The following is a 19,798-nucleotide window of genomic DNA, read 5'->3' as shown; positions in this document are numbered from 1 at the left end:
CTAACTGAGCCATTTCCAGACTTTGATTCAAGCTCTCTGCATGATTGACAGGCAGCTAGACATAGTGCCTTGTTATTTTTTTATTATGAAGTTCTAAAACTGTTCTAAACTTAGATAATATTTTTATATAGATCTACATATAACAATTATTTGCCAAACGCATAATTTAATCACAAAATCTATAAATCATTATTTATCTCACAAGCCCACATTCCCAACCTAACCCAAGTTCATATTCCTGCCATAGATGAAAAAACTGAGTGTAGTGTTAAAGTAAAATGTATAGTATTAAAGTAAAATGTCTATTTACATTGCAAGGTTGGAGGTGAGGAAGGGAGAAGGAAAGAGATCAAAACATTAAAGAAGAAGGAGGAGAAGGAGGGGAAGGAAGAGATGGTTGAGAGAGGGGGGGAGGAACAGGAAATGATTAAAATTTGAAGACTTGCATCCAGGCCTTATTTTGTTAAACATATTTGTTAATAAGTTTGAAAGCAATTTGGCCTAGACTCAAATAGACATGAGACCAAACATTAATTCTTCTACTTACTAAAAAGGGACACAGGGAGCCTCAATGAGACCCAGTTCCTTTGAAGGTTTGCTGTGATGACTAATGAAAAATGCAAGCAACGCATCTAGCACAGCACCAGGTATACACAGTTGACAGTCAATCAACAGGTGAATCGATAAGTGATGTTGATATTACTGAACTCTCAAGTCTATCTCTAAAATTTGTTATTTCTATGATATGATTTCACAACATTTATTGTTCTGTTGGAACATGGCTAATGAAGTGGGTGATATGATTTTAAGTGTAAGCAGAAATGTCATAAATTTTTCTGTGTATATCCATACAAGTCAGTTTAATTTAATCGATATTAAAATTATTTAAATACAATGTCATAAAGCAACTAGCTTGGACATGTCAATTGATTTTCAAGTAACTTATCAAAGATAAACTTTTCAAATGAGATCGAATGAACAATATTCCTATTTCCTTTTTCTCTCCTTATAGAAGTAATTTTTATAACATTATTTAATCATTACAGGTTTTTAAACTAAGAATATCACAGTTCATATTTAAAATGGTCTCATATCTCAGTATATTGTTTTCTGAATTAGGGTTTTTAAAATTGTTCTACTGTTATATATTATACCATTGAATATTACAAGTGGTAATTTTCTATTAAATTTCAAGAGAGGGATTGAAAATGATGGAGTGGTAAGTTCTTTTATTTAAAGAAACTAGATTACTAATGGTAATAAAAACTAAAATTATAAAAATATTGTTAGAAAATGTTTCATAATACGAGATATGACTGTATTTTTTTGTTGTTCTTGTTTACTGGGATACTGACCTATCAGTCAGAAACATTTATAGCATTTTAAGTTAACACATCAGGATAAAGAGCATACTCAATGTTTAAGAAAGTGGTAGATATTCAAATTTATGATAGAAATATTAACTACATTTCTCAATGGTTATTATATGTACATACATATAGGTTATATATTTTCTTCAAAAAATAAAAAATTATATTTTCTCTCCAAAAAGAAAGAAAAAAATGTACATGGAATCTTTCAGCCATTGCTTATAATTGCTAATCTTTTAAAAGATATTATGTAAGATAAGAAGATGAGGTTCCTAACCAAACGGGAAGAGGTAAAATATTAGAATCCAATCCGAAATTAGTTATTTTACTTCAATTTCTATTTGTCCTACTAAGGCACACACTAATTTAAATATGATACTTCTAAGAAGAACATTTAAACCATTTATTCTATAATATAAAGTTAATGCAGAAAAGCATTCTGACATTTTCAACATTTACTTAATTTCTGAATGGCAGACCACATAACTCCTATAAAAATATAATTTCCATGTTTCTGTTGTTTTTCTTTATAAATTCAATTTATCGTATTTTAGGAAATACCTTTCTCATCTTACTATGAATGTAGTTTTAAAAAGCTGTAAAGATTGAAAACCCAAATATATCTCTTAGAATATTGAGCTGAAACCATGGTCTTTATTGTTTTGTTAAATCAATCCAGCAAGTCAGAGTTCTAATGGACTTTAGAGTTCATCAATCTAATTTCCTCATTGCAAAAATGTGCAGATATTGAGCATTTTAGTGAATTTTTTTTCCTGGGTCAGTAATCAGAATTAGAATTCCAATGACCATTGTCCTTTCGACATGACACTCCTCCTCTTAATGTCTCCATGTTATTTCAATGGCTTTATTTGAACTTTAAATTACTAGTATGCAGAGAACTTCTAGAGACATACTCAGCTACTCAGTTTCAAAAATCATCACAGTGATACTCGAATAACTTAAATGTAAATTTCCGAATGCTAGTAGTTTATGCTTATTCTTACAAAGTTTGAAACGATATGAAAAGAATAAAATCATTAAAGAAACTACAAAGTAGAGATTTTCATTTAGTATTTTGTTAGAGATCAGAGCTATATTTGTAGTAAAGCATTTGTCTTCATTAAGCTATCTTTTTCTAGCCATTCCAGAAGATGAACAGTTTCAAAAATGGCAGGAGATCATGTGAGTGGACTAACTTAGTAATATTCCACTCCTCTGAGTCATAGTGCTAGAATTCTACATTATACCATTTATAAGATTTTATTAAACCTTTAAGAGCATTCCAATATTTTACCTCTTCCCTGTCTGGTTAGGAACCTCATCTTGTTATCTTACATAATAGATCTTTTAAAAGATTAGCAATTATAAGCAATGGCTGAAAGAATTAAAACTTTAAAGGACAGAGTACTGATAAAAGCACAGGATACTTTTACTATTAAGAATAGTTTCCCTGTCTAAATAATTGTATACTATAGGAATGTAATAAAGATGCTTGTGAAATCTATAATGGTAATTATTCTGGAAGTCACAACCCTGTGGTTCATAGAGTTAGAGAATTGAGAGAGGACCGAAACCTAATTTTCTATCTTATAGAAATAAAAAAGGGTAGGAGGCAAAAGAATTCCAAAAGTCCTCATATCAGCAAAATTTAAATAATATAGGAAACAAGGTTGAAGACTGTGGCTGAAAATAACTGAGCTACCAGGGTGAGGTGAAGGGACAAGCAGCAAAAAGGAAGGACAAACTGTGAACCACATTTGCCAGATCCTTGGCCCTTCCCCATAATCTAATTCTTGGTCTGCAACTATTTCACATAATTACATTTCCTAATCCCTCTAAGCATTTGTGAAGATCCTAAAATATAATGGTCTATTTTAAAATAAAAAAATTATTTTCAAAACAAATTTTCCCCTACATGTCTTACATTTTTGTCTAAGAAGTCTGCACTTGTGCCTCTGCATTTCAAATAAATGTTGGGCATTTTTTCTGCTATTTTTAATTTGCTGGGCATTCTGGACATTCTAAGTATTTATAGTTTACAAATTTATTTCCTCATGTAATCTCACCAAAGTTATGGCATGCAGCATATATTTTGAATCCTGATACCACCCACCTAGAAATTATTGAACAGGTGCTATCCATATTAGTAACTTCATCATTGGATGAGGTTAAATATAGTGTTGAATAAGCTCTTACAAGCTAAATTCTGCTTTTCAAGATGAGTTTAGTCTCAAATTTATTAAAGACATCCATGATTTTAAAACTTAGAATAAATATGAATTACAATTTCTCAATAATTATATTAACAAATTGCTGAATGGGCAAGTTCTTGTTTTCCTTAAATATGTACTCTGGTCCATGTTATTTGAAAGAGTTATTATTGTATTTTTCTTTATCTATAGTTAGATACTATAATTGAATTTTACTTTATATTATAAGGTAACCAGTAAAGAATCACATGGAAACAACTTAGTATTATCTAATATTTGAAGTCATTATTATACTGATTTGAATTCCTTCAATTTCTATGTAATCCATTTTAAAATACCTACATCTTCATGCATCATATCCCACTATGACATGGCACAAAGGAAAATATACTCTCATTCTTTTCCAGCATTAAATATTTCACACAGACTTCACGTTTCCTCTTGTGCCACTTGTTATGGGATTTGGCATCATCACTTGTCTCTCCCTTCCCCTGGATCCTCCTCTCTCCTTACTGCTTCCTCCTTCTCTATCTGCTTCCCCCATTGCAAAAAATCCTCTCAAACTATGTTTTCAATTCTTCTCTTCAACAGATAGCTCCTAGAAAGATTATTCAAGACTCAATGGATATCTGCATCCTTCAGTTACTCCTTAACACCTGATCACTCTATAGAAGATGTTTACATAAAGGTCATTAATGCCTGTCTAATTACCAGAACAAACTTCCTCATCCCAATACTAGCTGGCTATGTAGCCTTTTACAGCATCTGCCACATATGCTTATCTTACTTTGCCCTATCTCACTGGGTCAGTTCAAGTACTACAGCTTAAGCTGCCATAGCTACCCTAAGGATTAACAATCCACATCTGCTGATCCACCCTCACAGTGGTGGGCTCACTCTCACCACACTTTCCCTTTTCTGACTGCTATGCACCTGTTCATCACAAACATATCCATGTCGACCAAAGTGAAAACTTCAGCTTCCTTCCCTTCTGACTTTACACGGATCTCCTGTGAGTTCTCATCCTTGTCCCTGGCTTCAACCGTCATCTACGCACTAGGTATGATCTAATCAATACCTTACTTCTGACCTTCAGAAACACATGCCTAAGTGCCTGAAGTTAAGTATGTACTTCCAATGGATATGTCAAACTCTACTTGTCAAAATATGCATTTGTCATTTCCCCTCTTGACCTTTTATCCTGTTTTCTCCCTCTATATTAATCATTGTGTTTAATGGTAAACACTCATTCGGGCCAAAAAATCAAGGGCCATTTTATACTCCCTATACTCTTCATCTCTCATATCCAATTGGAGACCAATACTTACATATTCTACAATTCTTGAAGGCATCTAGGGTGACTTTTTGTAATATTTACATCAGATCATGCCATAGCCCAGCCTTAAAAGTTTTCCAAATACTCCCTAACCAACAAAAAATAACATACAAACTCCATTTGGTCTTAAATGATGAGGCTTCCACCATCCCCTACAAACACCTCTCATTGTGCTGAAACCACAGTGGTCTTCTGTCTGTTTCTGGGACATAGAAAGCTCATGCCTTCATAGTGCCTTTGTTCTTGCCTATGCAGCACTGCTGCTATTTGTTCCTGCGGTCCTCAAATGTCCCTATACCCAGCACCTTAGGTGCTCAGTTAACATCAGCTAAATGTGAACTGCCTGGCTGTTACAGAAATCCATCAATATATTGTAGATTCATACCACAAGAGCACTTCTATTCTTAAAGGCTTTTATTATCAATAAGAGTTATCAAGTCTGAAATTTAAATAAAAACAATTTGTGACTAGAAGTAGTAGCAGTAGCCAAAGACCATAAAAGATCGGATATACAAAAAGATGTGGTCAAAGTAGTTCTATGAGTAAGAAGAGCACTCACTCTTACTAACACAGCACCTCTCAGTTATTATACAATTAAGAAACAGGCAATATCCTGTTGGGAATAGATACATGAAATTCATAAGCCTAGTCATGCTATCATAATTTTCTTTCTTCTACTTTCTGGTCTCAGTTAAAATCTGGAATTTTTACTCATTAATAACATAGTGCTAATGCCAGTTAAGAATGGAGGCAAAAATAATTCAACCCAAAAAGTTAAATTTAAGTCATATGCATTCTTCTGAACCAGCATATTGAATGCATGCCAATTTGAATCAAAGTTCAACCACATCAGAAAAAATTAGGATCCACTCACTCTTACTCAAAATACAATGTGATTCTGACTAATACTTTTTGGCTGGAAAAATTACCTTTTTCATAGCATTTTCATTTCTCGGGCTTTGATTTTTTTAAATTAATTTTTATCAGAAGCAGAAATATCAACATGACATACATACTAGATGTTACATGACCTTTTGGGGCTAATAAGTAGTAAGAAGTAATAAAAAATTAACAGTCTGATACTCATGAGGATATTTTTCATGTGGAGATTTGTAGAATCCTTGGTATAGATGTTTCAGATATCTAAGAACTACATCTCTACCTATTTATGAACTTTTGAGGGTTTGTTTTGCCCCTGTTGTGAAGTATTAGTTTGGCTGTTCCTTGGATTCCCCGCAATCCAAATCAAATTGTAACGATAGCAGAGAAGTTAAGAGTTTTAATATCTATAAAAGCAGAACAACAGCACTGGGCTTAAGAAACATAATATATGATATTCAGGAACTATAAAGCTTTTGAATATAAAGCCCTAAAAATATTTTAACAGGTATTAATTCAAACTCTTTACAAAGTTTGCAGCAATACTGTTCTGCATTTCCATATCAGCTTAGGAAGTAACGAATGTTTATACTTATATAACGTTATCATATTCTAATTAGGGTTCATGTTTTAGATGAGAAAGCTGAGGCTCAGAGAGGTGACGTATCTTTCCCAGCATCACATGCTTTTATTGTAGCAGGGTCTGAAGGTTTTATTATTGCTTTCAGTAAAACTTCAGAAAACAACTACAATTAATTTCCGTAGATTCCTGCTTGTGCCCAGAGTTATTAAATAAGGAATTTTCCTTAAAACTTAAGTATTTTACAGAGTTTTTCTTTACAGTGATTTTTTTCACAACAGGTACACAGAGTTCACGACATTATAATAGGTCCTTAACGTCCTTATTAAATATACACACACACAACTGATGTACTAATCACTCTTTAAAAATAAATCTCTTTTATTATTTTGATTTCAGTTTTCTTACATTGAGTCAAGCAGATCAACAAGTCGAAAAAGTTCATAATTTTTTTATTCTTCCAGTCACAGACAATTAAGAACTCGCTAAGTTTATACAAAATGTCTATTCTGTGCTCAAAAGAGTTTTGGAAGAAGCCTCATATTGTGGATTTTAGCTACCATCCTGATTATATTTGCTGATGTAAGTTCAATAAAGGCATTTAGTGTTTTAAGTTGTCCTATAAAACTCGGTTGTGTCTATTTAATTAAGAAAGGGTGAGTTTGTCTTTCAGCAGTTTATCAATCTATTGTTTTATCATAAGATTTAAAGTTTTACCAGTTGGTAAAGATAAGACTAGAAGGATTGACAGATCTCTAGATGGACAACTTTCCAGAAAACGCTATGAATCATGTCTCACAATTAGTCACTGCTCACCGAGCTTCCAGCAGCATGCCTTTAGAGCTGTTTCCAAAAGTGCTGAGGCATCCATGTGTTTACACTGTACTTTGTTACGAACAAATACTATTTATATATTTTAAAAATGCACATGGCAAGTTCTGTTCTTCAAGCCAGTTGTTCAGACAAAAAGGCTCCAGTTAAAATTGGAAATGGGTTTTATTGCCACCCAGACCAGTGTTAAATTATTAAGACATCAGAACAACAACAATAAAAAAGATGGCAGGGATGTAATAAAACACCTGGAAGTATGTTACCCAGGAGTCGTACATATTCAACTGTACTGATGCGATCAGTTGGTTCATAAATTGTACCCCCAAAATGCGTATAATGTGCTCAAATGATTTCTTAAACAAACAGGAAGTCATGCAAAATAATTTTCTAGTCCATTTACAAATGCAGTTAAATCTGGACGTGAAGATAAGCATTATATTTAGAATAAATATGATTCTTACCATCTGAGACTGACTCCTAGGACATCCATTGATATCTTCAACTTTTTCATTTGCTAAAGCCAAGAAATAAAATAAAAGAGAGAAAAAAAGAATGACATGCTTAAGCAATGAAGTGAAACAAAAAAGGAGACTAAAAATCAAATAAGCAAACAACAACAAAAAAAACACCAAGCAAAATGCTGCTGCTACACTCTGTCTCCCAAGCCACGTACAAGAGGTCACACTTGTTAGCAGCCGCCAATTCCATACGCACAAATCAGGCAAATTTAAAAAAAAAAGTGAGTGAGAAGGAAGTTGCTGCTAATTCTTTTGCCTGTGCCAAATGACTGCTGACATGAAACCTTTCACAATTGTCCCTGCTGGATCAGGATACAGTTTCAAGGAATCTCCAAGTGTATGAGTTACTTCAGCTAATGAAATGCACACATGGGAGACATATGGTTTAATGAAGCATTCATTTCTGACAATTCAGTGTATGTAAAGATACGGTTCTAACTATTTAAAAGTATGGCCAAAATGACTTTTTGAAACATTCTCACATAAACATTTTTAATAAAATCACGGGAGAGCTACATTAATCTCAGAGACACATGGACCAAGTTTGTATGCATTCGACTTAAATTGTATTTTACCAAAAAGGGTGGGAGCAGAGAATTTCATAGTTTTGCTCAGAGAGCAGGTCTTACCAATGATCTGGATGATTTCGGCTAGCAGTACTCCATCTGCAATGTCTTGCTGCAAATCCTTGATCAGCCGCTTGTGGCCTGATTTTGCTAGGTAGTGGTTGGCCCAGTCAGTGTAAATCTGTTTAACAGAGGGAGGGAAGAAGTGAGATGTGATGAAGGAAAAGAGAGATAATAAAAATGCGTAAGACAAATGTTGGATTCAAAGAGAAGCTATTCTGGATCACATTCCAGCTTAAGAAGTCATAGCTCAAAAGGAAATTTATCTCTTGTTTCAAAGGGAGATGATTCACTCTCTTTCAAAACCAGGGACGAGTCGCTTGTGACACAGCAAACCTCCCTTCCTGAATGACTCCTGTTTGCAAATCAGTTTGGGATTTCACTCTCTTTCCCCTGGTTCTAGCATACTGTAGATAATCTTGCCTATCTTTGTAAAAGGAAGCCACCTGGACTGATTTATACGGAAACCTTACTATAAAAATTTGTGTTTCTCTGAGACTTTATTAAATTTATTGCATGTGACACAGAACGTGACAATATTTTGGCATCATTTTATGAAATAATTGCAAAGGCCTAAGATATTTTATTTGGACTGTCACCTCCCATTTCAGCCCCTTAAAATGTGTTTATATAAGAGATATAGAAAGCAAATGCAGTTACTACATAGAAACAACAATACAGAATTGAGAAGGTTGGCAATTTGACAGAGTAAAGGTGACTTTTCGACAACAGATTATAATGTAAGGAAAAGCTGAAACTTCAAAACTTTCATAAAAATAAAATATTAACTAATTTTTCAAATGTTATGGTATACCTACTAATGAAATATAACCCAACTGAAAGGAAATAAATAAGTTTAAGACTCTTCAATTTCATGGTGACTCATATAAACATATTAGTAAGGTTTTGCAAGGTAGACTATGATATGTAATATAATAGAAGAATGTGAAATTTGAAATGAGAATTGAGGAGGGGAAGTAACCGAGAAATATGCGCATAAAAATGTGTTATAGAGGCACTGGACTTAGAACTGGGAACAAAGTGGAATCTGAACATAAGGAAAGGGAAGGGCCTTCCCTACAGAGGGTATAAAATGCAGAGAGAATAAGAAATCAAAGACATAGTTGTTAAATCTATAGTTAAAACAGGATTCTGAAAATAGGACAAATTAGACTGGAAAGGTAAATTGTATTTTATAGTCATGAACACTGAATGCCAAGCAAACTGTAAAACTTTTTTGTATCTAACAAAACCAATACACATTTTTTATAAAAATAAAATAAATCAAAAGTGAAAGCCTCCCCACAACTTGTCACCACACCCACTTTTGAATTATTTGGTATGAATAGTTCTAGAATTTTTTCTATGCTCTTACACTTCACCACATGACACCATGTTACATATACCCACAGTAGGATTTTAAACCAAACCTGGCTCAAATTTTATATAGTATTGTGTATTTTTCAATTGTGTAAGAATATTTTAAAAGCACTTAAAACCATTTCATATATATTTATCTCACTATCTTTGATATTCTATTGTAGATAATATTAATCCCCCTGTTGAAGGATATTTAATTTAATTAAACATGTTTCCATTATATCTAAAGTTGTAAGAGATGTCCTTATATATCTATCTTTGCATATTTATATGCTTGAATATTTTAATGGCTCTGAAGTACAAACATTTGAAAATACAACATAAAAGAAAAAGAGAGTGTTTATTTTTGAAAATAAAAAGTTGCATCTTAATGCATACGCAGTGGTGATTAAGTTTCTCGAAAGTGACATTGGTTAATGAAATCCAATAAGTTTCAGCTGTACACTTTAACAGTAAGGCATATATATGTTTACACTGTGTGTTCACATTCCATAGTTAGATTTCTTTCTGTCACCACATATTTGACCACCCCCCTTTACCTCATTTACTTCCCCTTTTCCTACACCCTCTATCCTCTGGTAACCACTAGTCTATAGTCCATGTCCATGAATTTCTGTTTGTTTGTCCTGTTCATTTGTTGCCTTTAGGTTTATATCCCACATATAAGTGATATCATGTGATTTTCAACTTTTTCTGTCTGGCTTATTTCGTTTAGCATGATTATCTCGAGGTCCATCCATGTCGCAAATGGCAGTATTTCATCTCTTCTTATGGCTGAGTAATAGTCTATTGTATATATGTACCACAGCTTCTTTAGCCAATCATCTATCGTAGGACACTTGGGTTGCTTCTATGTCCTGGCCACTGTGAATAATGCTGCTATGAACATAGGTGTGCAAATATCTTTTCGAATATGGGTTTTCAAGTCTTTAGGGTAAATATACTCAGTAGAGGGATTGCTGGATCATATGGTAGATCAATTCTTAGTTTTTTGAGGAACATTACACTGTTTTCCATAATGGCTGCATCAGTTTGCCAGTTGGGCCTGGTTTTGAGGGCCAGCAGACCACTTAGTAGTGCTGAGACCTTGAACAAGTTACTTATCCTTTCTAAACCTCAGATTCCTCATATGCATAATAATAGTAATAATTACATTACAGGATTATGTCAAGATTAAACAAGGTAGTGTTTATAAAGTACCTGTCACAGTAAGCCATGAAAAAATGTCTATTATTATTATTATTATTATTATTACATCTAGTTTTGTTTGTTATGATGGTTTTCCAACAAATATTTGTTAAAGTTATAGTCTGGCAGAGGTTAAAATATTTGAGAGCATTGGCAGAGACTGAAGAAATTGCACTCCTTGCTTCTAACACTACTCACATCTCTGACTCCTCATGCCTTCTGATTCACTGGGACCACAGATCTGTCCGCCATCCAAACTCAGAGGAATGTATCTAATTTTAAGGCCATCATGTTCTCATTCAGATCTACAATGCCTCCATCGAGATTTCACCTTCATAAAACTCCATATTGCATGGATTTGGTTTTATGAAGACATTAAATTATGGAGAAAAGATTTATTTAAATGTACACACAATGAAATATATTAAAAAATGAAAACAAGACTATTTTCATTCCCAAATTCATGTCAATAATGCCTTAGCCTCTATCCAAATCCTTCCTGGGACTTAGGTGAGAAAACCAATGTGAAGCCAGCTGGTTGGCTTCAAGACCTGGATGGGAAAACCTCTGATTTAGCTCATGAAACAATGTTTACCAGGAATTCCAAGCCTAAGAGCTTTGACTTGTCCAGCATCCCTAACATGGGAAACTTTGCTCAGACAGTAGCTCTGACTTTAGTTGCAGTCCACGAAATCAATTCAGACTACATAAATAAATTTCAAATAAATCTCCATTAAAAAAGTAAGTCTTATGTACTTTATTTTACTTATTATTCCTAATAAACATATGTAAATGACACCTGAGACCCTTCGAGTAAATCAGTGCCTTTCAAGGATGCTATAATCTACATAAGGAAATATAAAAAATTACAAAGCAACTTATAAATGTATATTTTAGATATTATAAATATATTTTTCTATCTTTTAAAAATAAAAAATAAATTAAAAAATGGAAATATGTGATGTGTTTTTAATGAGAGTCTTAAAGCAAAGGACACATAGAATATAAATGTATTTAGAACTCATCAATAAATTTACTGTAATATTCTGCTGAGAGGATGCAAACAACCTTGTCAACTGTCATTTGAATCTGTTCAAATAAATACAACAAAATGGTAAAATCATGTCCGGATTTTAGATCTGAATTCCAAAGTTGTCCTTGGTTCAATTCCACAAAAAAAATAATCACAGTACTTAACCTCTTAGCCTTAGTTAAATGAGCTACAAATGTGTGGCGATGTATCTTGTAGGATTATGGTAAAACTTAATTAAAAGTTTTTTAATGAAGAAGTTGAAATAATTGGGAACAGTGTCAAATTAATTATAAATTAGTGTTTGGTATTTTCCTTACCAGATTCAATGAGTATTTCAGTCATCAAGGTTCTGGCCAAAGCTTTAAACAGAATTTACGGCTCTACTTCTGAAGCCAGTTTTCCTCAACTGTTTTAACTGCAATATTAGGAATATGTCACCGCATGTAATAACTACATTTCAGTTAATTAAGAAGAATTAATGAGATTATATTTACCAAAGGGCTATTTATAAATTCTAGCATAATCATATTCATAATTCATTTACAGCAATTAAAATAACAAAAATCAAAAGTACTATGGTATATTTTGTATGTCATATATAATAGCATGAATTCTAGGAACTATTAGGTGATAGCATGTATTCTCTGAGGAACATTCTATACTTTCGGAATTTCTGCTCTGCCACATACTATCTATGTGGATATTAATTGAATATTTATTTTCTCTCATCTGAAAAAATGGCCATACTAGTATTATCTACTAATGGGATTATCTTAAGGATTGAATAAATTTATAATTTTGGAATGTGGCCCTTCACTTAATAACTGAAATTATATTGATATTTTCATTTACAATGGCACTTATCTGTTGAAATAATGATATCTATTTTCATATTGAGAATAGGACATTTTTGCATGAACAGAAATAGACCTAAATCTAAGCTGATGGGAAAGGAAATGATAGGGTTTATTGTACTAACTATAGTATGTGTTGATTTTTTCACCTGTAGTAGTTTCTTTACAAAGAACATAACTGAAGTTATAATACAAACTGTAGCATAATCAAATCAAATCAGCCAACACCGAATGAGTAGTGGGTGCTGTGCTGGGCACAATGGGTAACACTAAAAAAGGATGAGGTGTATAGTTTGTCCTTGTGGAAGGAGGGTAGAGGAGATAGGAACAAATGAGCTGATTTTGAGACCCCACAAGGTGTTCTCTGCAATGATGACTGTCTAGTTTCTCCCCGATCTTACCTATCAGGTGGCATTCTAACTACCTAAGTCCATGTCTAAATCATCATTCCCCACACTCTTCTAAAAACTCCTCAGCATTCATTTGAAGCTATATGCGTCACTCTCTAATCTTTCTTGCCACTCCAAGTGTACTGGATACTTTATTTCCTGAGTCAGTATTTCTTTTTCTAACTTTAAGTGTTATAATCATCCTGGGCAATTTCATCATCCATGTGAACAATCCATCAAATACTCTGCCTGAAATTAAGTATATAATGAAGAAGCACCTGCTCTATCTTAAATGCACTGTGCCTATTAATGGTCTTTTTTTTCTACAGAGAATATGACATTTTGTAAATTTTGGAAAAAGGAGTTGGATATTATAATTATACAGCACAATTCTGGTACTAATTCCAGTTTTATTCCATTTAACTTCAATTGCATTTTCACTGCCAGCAGCAGAATGAACAAAAGGGCTGTATAGCATTCTTCATCCAAGATTTAGTGTCTACTAATAGTGTTGAAAGTGTTTTAAACAAGATAAATCATGTAATTCATTCAATCCTCAAAGTTCTGTAAGAGGAAAATATGATTATCCCATTTTAGAGGTGAGAATCTTGAAACAGAGAGGTGAAGTATTTTCCTCGGGTCACAACAGAAGTGCTGCATAGAGTCCAAATTTTCTGGCTCAGAATCTGTACTCTTAGCCCACACAAAAGGAAATATTCCATTTATGAGCCTTCCCTAATTCCAGCCTCCTGCAATTATTTCCATTGCATCTGACATCCATCTCAAAATATGGGGAAAACTCCTTTATTGGACTGCTATAACATCTGGCATCTATAGAATGCTCTATGGGGAATACATCCTAACAGCTTGCAAAATTCTAATAATGCAGGTGACAACATGAGCTAAAATCTGCATATGAAACTGTATCAAAAAGTATTTTAGAAAAACAGAGAACTTTTCCTTTTCCCATTTTTCTAGGGGGGTAAAAAAGCATGATATTTGAGATTCTTTTACCTTCTTTTTATCTTAGTTTGATAATTGATGTAAATAGAGTAAATAAATTAAAGGTAAATATTAGCAACCATCCTTCAAAGACCAAATAATATGGCAGAAAATATGTGTAAGAAAATAATGTTAACGAAACACAAAGTTAAGAGAAAATAAGCATGTAGAAGTCTGCATTTCAGAATTTCTAAGCTTTTGACCTGCGTTTTTCTACTCACATACCAATAATTAGCAGTGATGAACTGACTGATAAAAATGGTTAGTATAAAGCAGCAGTTCTCAATGTATGGTCCCTGGACCAATACCCTCTGAGCCAACTTGTTCGAAATGCAAATTATCAGTCCTCACCCCAGATCTACTGACTCAGAAACTCTGCAGGGGGAGCCAGTAGTTTGAGTTTTAACAGGTCCTCCAGGTGATTATGATGTATGTTAGCTAATGTATAAGAACTACTGGGATAGATAAATGCTGTTCACAAATAAAAGTAGTTTTATTTCTAACACTGTAAACTGTATTTCAATGTAAAAAGAATGCTGTTTCAATATAAGAGGATAACAAAAGTCTTGTAACAAAACACTAAATATAGTAGTATTCACCTTTACCTCCTAAACTTTTCTTGCTACCAAGAAAAACACAGAGCCCACAAAATACTGATTGTAAATGCTTTTTGTAAAACGTTCATTCCTATATTTTAAATTCTTTAGATTATTAGTGATAAAGTTCAGCATTTCTTTTAAAGTTTTTTCAAGAGCGGAAAGCATTTATCTATCTATCTATCTATTTATTTATTTATTTACTTACTTAAAAAGAGGTGAACCAGAGTGGTTTACATTTACTTAGACTAAAAGCATAAAACTTGGAAGCTGAGAAAAAAATATACTTCCTGTTGTGCTAAAAATCAGCAGTGGAAAACAATGGAAATAAAAATGCAGCACCATGGGGCTACTAATATGCCCATCTAGCCATTCATCAATAAGCAGCAGGAGTGAAAGTTCTGGGACAAGTAAGAGACTTTTCAAAATATTTCTTTTCTCGCCATCTTACTTCCCTTTTTATTACCTGAGCTCTAGGCAAACACAACACTATTTTGAAGATTTTGTCAATCCTCACTGGAGCATATCTTATTTTTATAAATATTTGAAATTTTTGAAGTTATCACAAATTGTAATCACACACACATATGTATATACATGAGACATGGTGAGATCTGTTGTCTAGTTTGCTGTTTGCTAGGGACACTTTGATGGATCCAATGTATATTCCAATCAGACACAATTATTCATCAACTTCCTGTAGGTAGTTTCTCTCCAGTGACATGCTATAGCTCCAAATCACCACGGGTAGGGGCTAGAGCCACATAATTCCAAGACCACTAGCCAATAATGGCTGCTATTGTGCAGCTTTGTCACACTGTCAAGTAAAACTGCTCACATAAGTCTCTTGAGCACTAAAAAGCATGAAGACTAGAAGCCATCATATTAACAGCTACTTCAAAAATATTCAAATTTCACCCGGCAATCCTCCCATTTTAAATGTATCCCAATTGCTAAATAAGGATTCCATCTGAATCCCTCATAAATTATTGCACATTAAGCAAAATGGAAAAGTAAATACGGAAAAAAAATACAGAGTGCTCACTGTATGATTTCATACTGTATTTGTATACAAACACAAGGTAGCAAATAAAAATCAAAGATTCTAAATTGGCCAATATTTCAAGTTAAAGCCTCCAAATCAAATTTTACAGTCTGTTTCCTTATAAACCTATCCCTGTGATTGTACTTGTTCCTCAAGAGGTATGTGAAACATGGTGTAAAACTTTCATCTAACATGGAAGACTCAGGAAATAAAACTTCTCACGAGGAAGGAAGGCTGATCTCAGTTGACATTGTTCTCCAATCCCCAAATCCTCTAAGAAAAAAAAAAAAGTTAAATTTTTGAAGCGTTTCAGAAGCAGAGCCTGGAGTCAGAAATTCTGGGCTTCTTTCCCAGTCCCATCACTTACTACTAGATCTTGAGTTTCCTCCTCTTTAATGCAAGGATTGTATTCTTATCTACCCCGCCTATCTCACAGGATTAATGTGAAGATTAACTGTAATAGAAAACATTTGCAAAAGCAAGATGTGTTATGCAAAATAAACCATCATTACTGTAATCAATAAAACATGCTACCTATGAATTACGTTTTAAAAATTTACTCAATATAAACATGCAATAATTTCAAATAACTATTACACATGTATATTGAGATCAACTATTTGGGGGGTTTTTTAATTGCATTAATGAGACATAGAAACTATTTTATTTCCATAAAATATCCTTATCTTGAATTTATTCTCAGTTCATATCTTATGTATTATCTAGTCTATTGCAAGGAAGAGTATATATACACTAGCTATGTACAATGACAATAGATAGATTACACAACTACATCTCACTTTTGAGGAAGAGTTGACTCAACCAGGGTTCCACAGCATAGAATATCCTATAGCAAGCAGATTCTCACAAAGGGACTTCTCTTCCAGATCTCCTTTCCTTGCATTTAGGTGGGAAAGCGTGGACTAATTCTCACCAATAGAACGTGAGCTAAAGTGATATGCATCACTTCCAAGCCTGGCCCATAAAAATATTTCATAGCTTATTCGCCACCCTTTTTGCACTCAGGGCACTGGAAATACATACCTAGGTGGAACATGGAAGTCATGTAATGAAAATGGCAGAGCTTTCATCAGTCTGAATTTCTGAGTGACTGCATAAACAGAACATCCCAGCTCAACAATCAACAACCAGGAAATACCTTGGACTGTGTGAGTGAGAAATAAACAGCTACTGTGCTGAGCCACTGTAATTTAGGAGTTTGTTACAGGCTGATGTTGATTAAAATCACAGAGACACTCTCCTTGTAGCAAAGGCTTTCTGCAGAAACACTCCCCTATGTCCGAGAATCTAATTACAAGTGCAACACAGGTCTAACGTCCATTCTCAATATTCCTGTTTCCCTTCCAGAGATCACTGCCCTGTACCCACAATCGTTAATGAGGACATTCCTTTCATTCTTGATATCTTTTCATTCATTCATTTAACATACATTTTTAAGTACTAATTATGAGCTCTTCATCACTGGAAACTCTCTTCCTTCTGAAGCTCTGAGCTTGGACTCCCAGTGGTTCCATTCAATTTGTTACTACTTGTCTTGGGGTGGGGGTGTATGTATAGGTTGGTTAAATTTCCACATCTGAGGTCTTGGAACTTGGTATATCATTTTGGGATTTTTTTCCCCCAATAAACAATAATAAAAACAGGACTAAGTATTTACTATATCTAACGTCCTAATTTTGCTCTACATTTTACAAAAAGGCATCTCATTTGTTCCTCACACTATTCTTTTTGGTTGAATAGAGTAGGTGTTATAATCACAGTTCTACTTTACATAACTACAGAAGAGATAATATGGGTTTAGGTACACTCAGAAAGTTATCACGGTTTCTATGGCAATGGTGGTGCTATATTTTAGTAAAACACATTATTAATTTTTTGAAGATGATCAATTTCTAAATCCAGTGTCTCACTTCTATTTTAGTTGTGACATGTGTGTTTGAAATTAAATTTTATGACATAAAGTATGAAAAATGTAAGCAATGGTTTATAAAATTCAGAATTCTTAATTATCATAATCTAGTTGGTAGAATTTTGGAGCAATAGAAAAGGTATTTTTCTTTTTTTTAGATTGGCTTTAGGCTTGCCATACACCCTTGTGACATTCTTTTATTCTCTCTTTTATGTGTATTTATGTACCAAGAAATGGTCATTTATAATATCAATTATGGTATTTAAAAATCGGCAATAAATATTCAATAATAGAAAACTTATTATTAAACATGGTTTATTCACCCTATAAAATATTAAATAGCCATGAAAAAGAGAAATTTCAATACTTGTATAGCAAAATAAAAAAGTATGATGCAAAAAAAGTAGAATATAAAATAATCTTGAGATGTGCACATGAAAAATACTAGAAGCAAATGCAGGGCATAACAGTATCTGTAGTGATATACTGTGCTTAAATGTATATTTTCTCTTAAAAGTCTCTGTAACATATTTTTAAGTAATTAATATTTATTTCAAAGTATTATTTTACAGGTATTCTAGGAAAATTACAGAGAACACTTAAAATTTTTTGGTCTTCAAGGGGAAAAAAATGATGTAGTGAGACTTTGGGCTGTAATCAATAATATGAATACTCATTATTATCTATCATTCTAACAGAGAGAGCCACAGGTAATAAGAAGGGCTTTGGACCATACATTGGTTGAAGGATACAAGTCAAGGAGACAAGAGAAGCTGGACAAAGGCAAGGGCCCAAACTGGCACATTTTCTGCAAGGGCAAAACACTTTGGAGTGACCAGTTCAGGTTCAGAAAGTGAAACCAACACTTTTGTAGGGCGACAACACAGGTTGGGGGCACATGGGAACTGCAAAAGTCAGAATAAAAGCTGATGGGGAATTTTCCCAGAACTAGAGAAATGGAGGTAGATAAATAACTAAAAGATCAAGAGATTAGAAGAGAACCAGGGGCCCAGTGACAAGAAAAGAAATTAGGAGATCGAATGCAAAATACTAGTTCACAGCTCAGAGATTTTAAAACACCGAGGCAGAGATTTATCCCAGGGCAGCTATTCTGGCATCTTCAGGGAGAGCAGGTAATTGGAACTAATGGCTGAATTAAGGATTCTTCAGGGCTGAGAGAGGCAGTAGCTTCCTTTAAGCAAATGACCAGAAGCTCTTGCACTCCAAGTTCACTGACACAAGTATTCGGAGGTAGAGCTTTGCACTAACTGCCATAGTTCCCACTAAGTTATTTACTTCCATGTGCTGAGCACTTTACATGTATTATTTCATTTATACTCCAAAGGACCCTATGGAATGGGTGGCACTGTTATATTCGTTTTATATAAAAGACAACTGAAGATAAGATCAGTTGATGAATTTGCCCCAAGTCAATAAATAGCAAGTCACGGAGCCAGGTTTAAAATTGCTTCTCTTTCTCTTCAGTAACCACACATTTTCAAAAATACCACACTATCTTCTCTGTTGGTATAAACAATAAAAAAGATAACATTAAAAATTTTCAAGCCATTTGTACTTGTATTGCCCGTATATACCCATAAAATAACTGCTTTCTCTAAGAGTATGTCGCTTCAACCCTACGTTTTCTGTAGATGTTTCATCTTTTCACATTAGAAGGCTCATGTTAACACCAAGGTAAAGAAATTTAGCTATGGGAAAAAAACTTGTTAAACAAACTTTCCCAAGTCATTTCAAAGATGCAGCTCTTAACAGCATTGCTTTTTGGCTCTAATATACTTGGGTTAATAAAAGTTGCAATTTGTTGATTATTCCAGGCTGTCCATGTCTAGAACTAGGTAAATATGGCTATTTCTGGGGTGCAGGATTATAAAGTACATTGTTGCCACATGGCTACAATGCTCCGACAATTTTAAAAATAAGAAAACATGAAGTTTTGATCTTCATCTCAATGACTCCATCAACTATTTTGAAGTTGGTATGAACTTAGAAGAACACTGATTAATATTTAAA

The 19,798-nt window shown here is 33.6% G+C and overlaps 1 protein-coding gene across 1 annotated transcript in view; it reads right to left on the bottom strand.

Moving 5' to 3' along the window:
• NAV3 (neuron navigator 3) overlaps nt 1-19,798 on the bottom strand; it is a 304,118-nt gene that overhangs the window by 214,148 nt on the left and 70,172 nt on the right. The window contains 2 exon segments of the mRNA XM_006923778.2: nt 7,668-7,720; nt 8,354-8,471. Coding sequence (XP_006923840.1) covers nt 7,668-7,720; nt 8,354-8,471 — 171 coding nt within the window.

The sequence above is a fragment of the Pteropus alecto genome, unplaced genomic scaffold (genome assembly GCF_000325575.1).
Source record: "Pteropus alecto unplaced genomic scaffold, ASM32557v1 scaffold76, whole genome shotgun sequence".
Lineage (NCBI taxonomy): Eukaryota > Metazoa > Chordata > Mammalia > Chiroptera > Pteropodidae > Pteropus > Pteropus alecto.
The sequence above is the reverse complement of the archived record's forward strand: the minus strand, read 5'-3'. Positions and strand labels throughout refer to the sequence as shown.